This window comes from Haliaeetus leucocephalus, unplaced genomic scaffold (assembly GCF_000737465.1).
Source record: "Haliaeetus leucocephalus isolate CR32 unplaced genomic scaffold, Haliaeetus_leucocephalus-4.0 Scaffold110, whole genome shotgun sequence".
Taxonomy (NCBI): domain Eukaryota; kingdom Metazoa; phylum Chordata; class Aves; order Accipitriformes; family Accipitridae; genus Haliaeetus; species Haliaeetus leucocephalus.
The window spans coordinates 2,096,290-2,106,004 of record NW_010972546.1 but is presented as its reverse complement, the minus strand read 5'-3'; the positions used below and the strand labels follow the sequence as shown (position 1 = coordinate 2,106,004).

Below are 9,715 nucleotides of genomic sequence, written 5' to 3'. Positions count from 1 at the left end.
GGTAGCAAAAGCGCTGCCGGCAGCACCGCATCCCGGGCAGCTCAGCCCCAGTCTGCCAGCGACGCCCCGGGACGGCTCCGCACCCCCCCCCCGAGCCCCGCACAGCCCCGGGATAAGCTGAAGGCTGCCGGCACCTAGCGGCTACCGAGGAAAAGCGGGCGGCAAGGAGGGTGGGAAGCCCCGAGCATCCCTCCCCGCCGCTCCGGCCCCGCCAGTCCCCGCAGCGCCCGGGCAGGGACGGCCGGGCAGCACCGCGGGAAGACGGAGGCCCGGGAGACGGCGGGGACCAGTCCCTGTGCCCGAGGGGACCGGTCCCCGAGCATCACCCCAGGGGACCGGTGACCCGTGAGCTGGCCCCAGGGGCATCTCAGCCAGCGCCGGGCTCGGGACCCGCCTGGATGTGGCAGGGGGGTCGCGGGCACGGCCCGGGGTGGGTGAGCGCCGGCACAAGCACGGCCTCGCAGACCCTGCCCGGTGGGAGATGCCACGGCGCCCGGGCAGGCCTCGCACGGGCTGTCCCCCACGCGCCCGGCTCGCTGCAGGGGGTGGCAAGGGGGCAGAGAGCCCCTCTCCCTGTCCCGGGGACAGGACGCGCTGCGGCCAGGGGTAAGGCAGAGACTCGCTGAACTCGTGCCGTGGAACGAGGAGCGGCTGCGCGCTGCAGGGAGCGTCGTCCCGCGTGCCCAGGGACACACCGCCACAGCAGCGTCTGGGTGCTGGCCGCGTCACCACACTGGCCCTGGTCAAGGCCAGCAAATCCGCCACCCCAGGCTCCACAAAGACTGATGAGATGACCACAACCATCCCCCGCTGCCAGCACCAACGGGGAGACGGTGCAGCCTGTCAGGAAGGTGACCTTCACCCTGCGGGACACGAGGAGCCAGCCCGGCCCATTGCGGCACTGCAGGGCGAGGACAACATGCAGGGAACAGCCACATCCCGCAGGGTCTGCGCTGAACCCACCGAGGACCTGGCTGAGCAGCGGGAGCCACTGGAGTTTGTGACTGCGCTCTGCACCGTGTACATGGCAGTTAACAGTCATTAAACATTGGGCCTCGCTGCAGGGCCCTGGAGTGGGGCTCGGTGTAGCGGGTAGGACGAGAGAAGCAGAGCCAGACTGTAATGCAGGGCCTGGGCTGAGAACCCCAAACTCATCTCATGGGTGAGTACATCTAGGGCTCAAACCAGCATTTTGAGGCTTGTGTGCCAGCACTGGTGGCACTGGCGGCACTGGCCGTGGGGGCTCCCAGGACCATCTTCTCTCTCCGGTGCAGGTGAGCCGCTCAGCACCAAGTGTGCAGGCAGGACATGGGCACGCAGGTGGGACCTAGAGGTGGGCAGGCAGGGTCCATGTCCCCCACTGCTCCCCAGCCCCCCTTCTCCCCTCCCAGCTGGTGTGGGGGCCCTGCAAGGCATCGGCACCTGGCACAGCTCTGGAGCCCCTGCCCTGCCTGGCACTGCTGCACGGTGGTGGCCATGACTCGGGGCAGAGGCGCCAGCCTTGACACAGTGTCCAAACGGGGACCAAACCCAAACAGGTGCCCGGCCCTGCTCAGGCTGCGGCACCTTATCAGGCTTTGGCAGCACTGAGCGCCTGCTGGGGAGACTGTTGTGTCTGCGGGTGGAGGCAGTGGAGCAGCGCTGGGGGCCGGCGGGGCACACAAGGGATGGGGATGCTCTTGCCCCCCCCTTCTGGCCAGGAACCGCTCCTCCGGGTCCCCATCCCAGCACCATCCTGCGAGATGGAGAGGGGCTGGGCTGGTGCACCCCCACAGCCATGCTGCCCTTCACCCCCATCACAACCCTGCAGCCAAGGAGGGTGCTCGGTGCATGGTGTTCAGTGCTTGGTGCACACTACAGGGTGCTCGGTGCAGCCCAGCTCCCCCACCTGTGATGGGGCAGCCCCGTGCACCCAGGCCCGGGGCTCTGTGGGCTCCCAACACCTCTTTCCCAACCTCGGTGGCTCATTGGGGTTCCCAAGGATGTGAGGGGCTCAGGCTGCAACCCCAGCCCTGGGGAAAGGCTGCAGGTCAGGGGCAGAAGAGGGGCTGGAGGTCAGAGAGGGCTGGAGACCCCTGGCCAAGGGTGGCCCTGACGGAGCTGGGGAGACGCAGGGCCCTTTGCACCCAGTGTGGGACACAGTGACTGCACACACTGCAGGGCACAGATATTGTGCCCGTTGCAGGACCCTGACGCCTCCTGGGCTCTCACAGTCTTGTCCCCCCGGCTCAGCCTGGCTGACCCATGAGCTGGTCTCCATCCCCTCCCGGCGCCAGGCACCAGTGACCAGGCAGACCCCATGGAGCACCCAGCTGCTCTCGCCACAGCTGATGCCCCTTGCTCTCAGCCAGCCCCTTCCTCCACTCTCGTCCTCGCTGGTTTTACTCTCCATTTCCGAGCAGCATCTCCTCCCTGGCCCTCCCTTGCCTCACTTCCAGCAGCTCCTCCTGGCCCTGGCTCCCTTCCCTACGATTCCCGGCTGCCCTCCTTGCCCCGGGCCGCAGGGCAGAGGGTGACATGGCTGCGTGGGTGCTCAGCCCCCGCCGGATGCGGTCCGTGGGACACGGGTGCTGGGGCGGGCGAGAGGCGTGTCGGGCGGCGCGGAGGCCGCCGTGATAACAGTGGGAGCCGTGCCGGGGCAGCGGGAGCAGACGGTGCAGGCGAGCAGGATGAGCCAAGCCCCAATGTCCTGGGCAGCCTGGCCCCGAGGCAGCGGCATGGAGTCCAGAAGCCCCCAGCACCTCCTCCATGTGCTCTGCATCCTCTCGGTGCTGGCCGGACGCCTGCCCCCCACCACGGCCCAGTGGTTTTACCCCCTGGGCTTGGAGGACACCACACCGGATCCGAGCACCAGCCCCACAGCCCCCACAGCGTCCACCCTGGATGAGGAGGAAGGTAGGCATGGCAGGATGACAGCACGGATTCCCTGGCACCCCCGGCTCCTGCACCCCAGCAAGGAGGAGGAAAGGAGGTGTGGGGTGCCAGGGTCCAGGGCTGCTGGTGGCACCGCTGCGGCCGTGGCAAGTGCCGGGAACTGGAAGTGCTGTGCCACCCCGGTACCCCTCCAGTCCTGCCACCTCCCACCCCATTGCCCCTTTGCTCTTGCAGACGGAGATGCCCGCAGCATGGAGCCCACGCGGAAGGTGCTGCTGAGCAAACCCCCGCTGGCGATGACCCCCAGACGCCGGGAGCCCCTCGCCAGGGGGACAGCAAAGGGTCCGGGCCATGCTCCGCTGCGCACGCGAGGCCAGGTGCCTTTTCCCGGCAGCATCCCCCCCCCTGCTCCCCCAGCCCTCCCAAAACTCCCCAGCCTCTGCCGGGCCCCTCGTCGCGTCCTTCCCTTTATCTGTGTCCTGCCCACACAGCCGCACCAGCCCGGGCAGGGCAGCGTGCCCTGCTCCAGCCCCCAGCCACGGCTCAGCCGCCTCTGCCCCCTTGGAAAGGAGCTGTGGCAGCTCCTGGCGTCCACCCGCATGGCACAGCACCATGGCAGAGCTGGGGCTCAGCCCCCACCCTGGGCTGCGGGAGGGTCCCGCGTGCCCCCCGGGATCCCCCCAGCCCCGCACTGAGCTCTCTCCGTCTGTCCTAGCAGCACCGACCCATGGTCACCCCAGAGATCTTCGAGGGGAGCACGGAGGAAGAGGAGTTCCTGCAGATCAAGGTGGTGGAGGGATCCTGGTCCCCACGGGGGCTGCGAGGCGCAGCCCAGGATGGGCACTTGGGCAAGGGGCTCTGGGGGAGGAGGGCTGGCAGGGTGGGACGGGGACGGTGCTCGGGGGGTCTCACGCTCAGCCCCTCCTCTGCACAGACGACAGCGAAGGGGCTGCCCCGGCAGGTGCCCCCAGCCCTGGAAACGGACCCTGCTCTCCAGGTGAGAGATGGGTGCAGGGCACCCATGCCGGACCCAGCAGCCGGGGCTGCCATCCCGTGGCTCACCACTCTCTCCCTCTCCAGATGCACAACGGCTCCGGCTGCGTCTGCCCCGTGCGTCCCGGCCCTCCCGGCCCAAAGGTGAGGTGGTCCTCCCCGTGGAGAGGCACAGGGGTGCGGGGACCCACAGTGACCCACTGGGAGAAATCCCATGTCTGTTTTGGCCGTGCAAAACCATTTCTGCTCAGGATTTGGACTCTCGCTGTGGGGTCTGGGGTGAGGGGGCAACTCAGGTGTCCCCTGGCAGGGGGGCAGCAGGTTCCCGCAGTGGGCACTGGTGGAGGAAAGCATGAGGAGCCGGGAGCTGGGAGCCAGGCTCTGTCTTTCCCCGACAGGGAGAAAAAGGCGACCCAGGGTCCCCGGGAGAGAGAGGCCAGCCTGGATTCCCTGGGGAGAGAGGAAAGTCCGGCAGCTCAGGGCAGCCAGGTCACCAGGGCCCCCGGGGTCCGCCGGGTCCACCGGGACCACCGGGGCCCCCGGGGCCACCAGGCGCCTGGGGAGCCAGGAGCCCACCCGTGCCCGCTGCCCTCCCCGAGGGATTGGAGAACGAGGTGAGAGCCAGGGTGAGGGGCACAGGGAGGCGATGCCGGGGTGGGTGGGCGGGCGATGCCGGTTCTGGCTCCTGTGTCCATCCCCAGCTGGACTGGCAGGGATGGGGAGGGCTGGGGTGCGTGGCCGTGGGAGTGGGCAGCCCAGAGGAGGGGGACCAGGGGATGGGACGCAGCCATTCACCGACTCTGCTCTCTCTTTCCTCTCTCCCTCCAACCCAACAAGCAGCTGGGAATGTCCAGCCCTGTGGGAAACCCAGGACCCCCAGGTCCCCCTGGGCAGCCTGGCCTGCCCGGACCCCCAGGCTACCCAGGCCATGAAGGCCCCCCAGGGGTCCCTGGGCGGGACGGGAAGCCGGGACCCCCTGGTCTGCAGGGGGCTGTGGGACCACCCGGTTTCCCTGGGGCTGAAGGACCTCCAGGGTCTCCAGGCTCGGCTGGGCCAGACGGACCCCCGGGGGCACCAGGGCTCCCAGGGCCACAGGGTCCCCCCGGGGTGCCTGGGCACGAAGGACCCCCTGGTCCCGCAGGACCTGCATCACTCCCTGGCAAACCAGGGCTCCGAGGGGAGCCGGGATTCCCCGGACTAAAGGTAAGGGGGGATTCCCAGCCCAGCCCATCCATGGCCCTGGGGCCAGAGCCCTGCCACTGTGGGGCCCAGGGGGACAAGGGGTGCTGAGCCCCCATGCTCACCACCCCGTGTGCCATGTGCCGGCAGGGTGAGAAGGGCGAACGCGGACTACCGGGCATGCCGGGGAGCCCTGGCCGGACTGGAGAGACGGGCTCCCCAGGCATGCCCGGTCCCATGGGGCCACCGGGGCCACCGGGGGACTACAGGGTGAGTAGGAGGTCCCGGGGCTGCGGATGTTCAGGGGCAGGGGGCAGCCCCCTGCACTCACCCCGGCACATCCTCTCCTTCCAGTGCGACTCGCGCCACGCAGGGCACCGTGGATCGGCTGGGCCACCGGGCCCCAAGGTGAGCCGGGGGAGCGGGCACCATGGGTGACGGGTGGCAGGAGCGGGGGCACAGGGACGGCATCGGCTGCGGCCGTTCCCCAGTGCCGGCGCCCAGACCACACAGCTCCGCGGTGGGTGTTATCCCATGGAGCAACACACGGTGCTGTGCCAGGGGGCTGGGAGTACTCGGGAAGCCCCGGAGCAGGGACACTGATGGGAACTCTCTGCTTTCCTTCCAGGGAGAAAAGGGTGACCCTGGAGAGCGGGTTTGTAGCCGCGGGCAGCGGCGTGGGGGGAGCTGGCTGGGGGGGGTGTCCTGTCCGCACACCCTGAGTGTGAACCCCTGAGCCCCATGTGCTGCCTCCGCTCCCCCACCACCCTCTCTCTGCCAGGGCAGCGCCAGCCTTCGGCTCACCCCGGTGGCACTGCCGAAGTCCCCAAATGGGCTGGGGCACTGGGGGAGGGTGCAGGCAGCGAGTCACCCCATGCCCTGGGGGACATGCAGATGCACACACTCATGCACACATGGAGCGTGCACACCCATGCAAGCATGCGGTGCACCCATGCATGCACACAGCACACACCTGTGCACAGCTGTGCACACACACAGCATGCACACATATCCATCCCCACCACCCAGCACAGGCTCTAATCGTGCTTCTCTCTGCGGCTCGCCCAGGGGTGCTGCTACGGGGAACATGGATGCAAACCAGGCCACCTCCCTTTCCCCAGCACTGGCAGCCAGTCCGGCTCCTGGGTGCCCATCAGTGGGTACCAAACGGTGAGTCCTCGGGGCTTGTGGGGCCCTGTTATGACAAGGGTTGCCCAGGGACCCCAGCCTGGCCTTGGGGACCCTGCTGCTGAAGCCCAGGCCAGCTCTGCATGCCCCACACCACAGCTGACCCCACCAGCAGCTTCGCAGGGCTCACAGCCCTGGCTGGGATGGAGGGATGGAAGATGGAGGGATGGAGGATGGAGAGGGGGAGGATGGAGATCAGTGTCAATCTTCTCTTTGCAGGGTGGCAAAGAGGAGACAGAAATTTATGGAGCGATCATACCCCATGTGAGAGACACTGCCCGGCTTGCATCTGCACGCCACTCTGGCCTGGGGAGGTTCAGCCCCAGGAGGGGAACGGAGCGGGAAGGATGAGGGACAGCAGTGGGGTGTCTTACAGCTGCCCTCCCAAAAGGCAGCACCAAAATAGCCCAGTCCAACCTCCACACTGCTCTACTGCAGGGTCCTCGAGGTCCCCCCGGGAACCCTGGCCCACCTGGCCCCCCCGGCCCCCCCGGAGCACCAGGTCTCCTCTACCTCAACGTAAGGTCCAGCATGGGCTGTGCACATGCCTGTGCCAGAGCACACACACGCGTGAGCATGCACGGCATGGGGGGCTCCCCACAAACCTGCCTGTCTTTGCTTCCAGAGGATTTACCCCATCCGTCCCCAGCCGCCCTGCAAGCAGCCGGTAAGCCACGGCCTCGCTGTCCCCGAGAGAGACCCTGTCCCCTCCCCATGCACCGGGAAGGGCATCCCTGTGCCCGGCGGCAGTAACAGGCCCCCCCTTGCCTTCGCAGGCAGCTGCCGACGCAGGCTGGGCAGCAGGTAAGGGCATTTCTCAGGTGTTTCGGGGGGTCCAGCCTCCGCAGAAACACCTTTTGTGAAGTCTTGCCTCCCTTCCCGGGTGCCGGGGCCATGCCACCCTGCATGGGTCCCTGGCACCACAGCTGGTTCTCCCACCCGGCTCCCACGGGAGCATCTAGCCCCTGTGTCAGGGCACCTTGTGACCCCCCCACCCTCTCCGGGCTCTCCAGATGCTGACATCCCTCAGACGGAGCCCCCGGACTCCCACGCCGATCTCCGGGTGCGTCCTGACTGCGGCCGTGGGCAAGCCCCCCAGGCTGTCCAGCTGCCCCACGCGCCCCCACTGGGCCGTGAACCTCTCCATCCCTCCCAGCGCCAGACGTGGGTCTTCAGGTCCAAGGAGTTGATGCTGAAGTCGGGCAGCGCCGTGCCCGAGGGGAGCCTGGTCTACGTGCGGGAAGGGAGCAGTGCCTACCTCCGGACCCCCACCGGCTGGAGCCGCCTCCTGGTACCGTGCACCGAGGACGCCCCTCGGGGTCCCTCACAGGGAGGGGGGTCTGGGGTCCAGCCCTGGCAGCTGGCACCGGGCTGGATTTGGCCCTGGAACAGCAGAGCTCAGGGAAGGAGCCGGTTCCCTCCTAAACCCTTCTCTCTGGTCATTGCATTGAGCAGCTGGAGGATTCGGAATCGCTCTTCGTCGGTGATGACCCCTCCGCCTCCACCCCACGGTACCAGGTGAGGGGTGCGGGCAGCCGCTGGGTCCGCTCACCTCCCGGCAAGGGACAAGAGCCCTCCTTTGCCTGCCGGGAGGGGGGGACAGGCCCTTGCGGGACTGTTGTCTCCTTTCCATCCAGGAGGCGAAGCAGGTGAAGACGAGAGGTCCTGACATGGGGCTGCCCGCGCTGGCCCCAACAGACTCGCTGGTGAGCCCTGCTGCAGCTCCGGCCATGCCGGGAGGGACGTGCCGTGGAGACGGGCTGTTGGCAGGGCAGTGCCAGCCCGGCACACGCAGAGCCTGGGGTCGTGTTGGTCTGGGGAGGGTGCTGCACCCGTGGCACGAGCATGGGTGTCCCTTGGCTGACCTGAGCTGTGTTATTCCAGGTCCAGAAGGAGGAGGGACAAGGGCTGCCCCAGATCCTGCCAACCACCATCGCACCGCGGATCCCATCAGTAAGCAATGCCCGGCCCCGGGGGTGGGAGACAAGTGGCCTAGCCATGGGAAAGCGGGGAGAGGTGCCCGGGGGACCCCCTCCATGCCTGGCCAGCACCATCGGAGACTCGCACCCTCCCAGGAAGGGGGGAGCAGAGACCTCAATGTCTGGCCGTGCCTGAGCCTCCTCGCTGCCCTGCCTCCCGTCCCCAGCTCCGTCTGGCCGCCCTGAACGTTCCCCTCGCTGGCGACATGAGCGGGATCCGAGGTGCCGACCTGCAGTGCTACCGGCAGTCCCAGGAGGCTCGGCTCTACGGCACTTTCCGGGCGTTCCTGTCGGCCCCCATCCAGGACCTGGTCTCCATCGTCAAGAGGACAGACAGGACCCTCCCCGTCGTCAACATGAAGGCAGGTACCCCCGTCCCCCGTGGGGGCTGCAGGCGGCAAAGCCCTGTGGCCCCTGGTGAGCCTCAGTGGGGGGATCCTTGCCCGGTCCTGCCCTGGGGCTGCTGCACCCCGGCCGTGCTTGGCATTTGCATTTTGGGGAGCTGGGAGGAACCGATGGCAAGTTATTGCCCACAAGGGCGTCGCCCCGGCCTCCGGCTCAGCACTGCTGCTTGCACCCACAGGGCCAGCTGCTGGCCAAGTCCTGGAGCTCCCTCTTCGAGGGCCAGGCTGGTGCCGCCCTACGGGGCCCCATCTACTCCTTCAATGGGCGCAACGTCCTGACGGATCCCCTCTGGTGAGTCCAGCCGCAGGGTGATCGCCGGCAGGGCATCCCTGAGCAAATGCACCCATGCCAGGAACCGGGGTGGGTAGGGGGGCTGCAGTGGGTTCCCCCCCCTCCCCACTCCTGGCGCTTGCATGGATGCAGGAGCTGGTGCAAAGAGCCGGAGGTGTCCCGGAGGGTGTCCCCCAGCCCCTCTCACCCCCATCCCCATATGCAGGCCCCGACAGCTGGCCTGGCACGGATCCACGCAGCGGGGCGGCCAAGCCCGCAAGCGGGATTGCCAGGGCTGGCACAGCTCTGGCCCTGGGGAGGGTCTGGCCGCCCCTCTGGGCGAGGGCAGGCTGCTGGCCGGGCAGCGGCACAACTGTTCCGAGGCGCTGGTGGTGCTCTGCGTGGAGGTGGCCTTTCCCTACCGGCATATGTGGTGACCCCGGCACCGGTGATCCCCCCTGCCGCACGCCGCAGGCAGCCCCGCCGCATCCTGCGGGGATGGGGATACAGCCCCAGGGAGCCTCGTGGGCAGTGCCGGCGGGGAGAACTGCGGCATTGGAGCGAGACCACTGAGAGGACGCCAACCCCGTGGCCGGGTTGTGCCACACTCATCCCCGGCTGTGCTGTCCCTGCAGATCCCCGTGCCACAGGGCGGCAGGGTGATGCCAGGCTGTGCCCGGCCACCTCCCTGCACGTCCAGCAAATGCTGTCACTGCCCCAGAAATAAAGATACAAAAAAGTCGGTGTTTTGGATGACACCCAGCGCTCTGTTATGGGGCGGGGGGGGGGGGGGGGGTCCGCGGTTCTTGCTTGTCGCGCTGGGGGGG

At 68.3% G+C, this 9,715-nt stretch overlaps 2 protein-coding genes across 2 annotated transcripts in view; one reads left to right on the top strand and one right to left on the bottom strand.

Moving 5' to 3' along the window:
• Positions 1-2,392, bottom strand: part of IGFBP4 (insulin-like growth factor binding protein 4) — a 9,682-nt gene extending 7,290 nt beyond the window's left edge. Inside the window, exons 1-2 of the mRNA XM_010585716.1 lie at positions 2,243-2,392; positions 696-901 (exon numbers count right to left, since the gene is read on the bottom strand). Of these exons, the coding sequence (XP_010584018.1) occupies positions 696-901; positions 2,243-2,392 (356 nt within the window). The remainder of the gene's footprint in view (positions 1-695; positions 902-2,242) is intronic.
• Positions 2,393-2,717: 325 nt separating this feature from the next.
• On the top strand, positions 2,718-9,325 carry LOC104843025 (collagen alpha-1(XVIII) chain-like). Its single transcript, XM_010585715.1, has 17 exons — positions 2,718-2,895; positions 3,109-3,251; positions 3,590-3,754; positions 3,809-3,871; positions 3,955-4,011; positions 4,708-5,070; positions 5,197-5,316; positions 6,673-6,753; positions 6,860-6,901; positions 7,011-7,038; positions 7,248-7,525; positions 7,690-7,752; positions 7,872-7,940; positions 8,119-8,187; positions 8,351-8,575; positions 8,797-8,909; positions 9,115-9,325. Exons 1-17 carry the CDS (start codon positions 2,718-2,720, stop codon positions 9,323-9,325), a joined length of 2,268 nt encoding a protein of 755 aa, XP_010584017.1.
• The last annotated feature ends 390 nt before the right edge of the window (positions 9,326-9,715 follow it).

Bases quoted from the DNA above. Each gene is read 5' to 3' on its own strand.
- LOC104843025 (XM_010585715.1), top strand. From the start codon at position 2,718: ATGGAGTCCAGAAGCCCCCAGCACCTCCTCCATGTGCTCTGCATCCTC. The intron at 3,755-3,808 runs GTGGGACGGGGA...TCCTCTGCACAG, and splicing joins GGGGGAGGAGGGCTGGCAGG to ACGACAGCGAAGGGGCTGCC. The intron at 8,910-9,114 runs GTGAGTCCAGCC...CCCCATATGCAG, and splicing joins GTCCTGACGGATCCCCTCTG to GCCCCGACAGCTGGCCTGGC.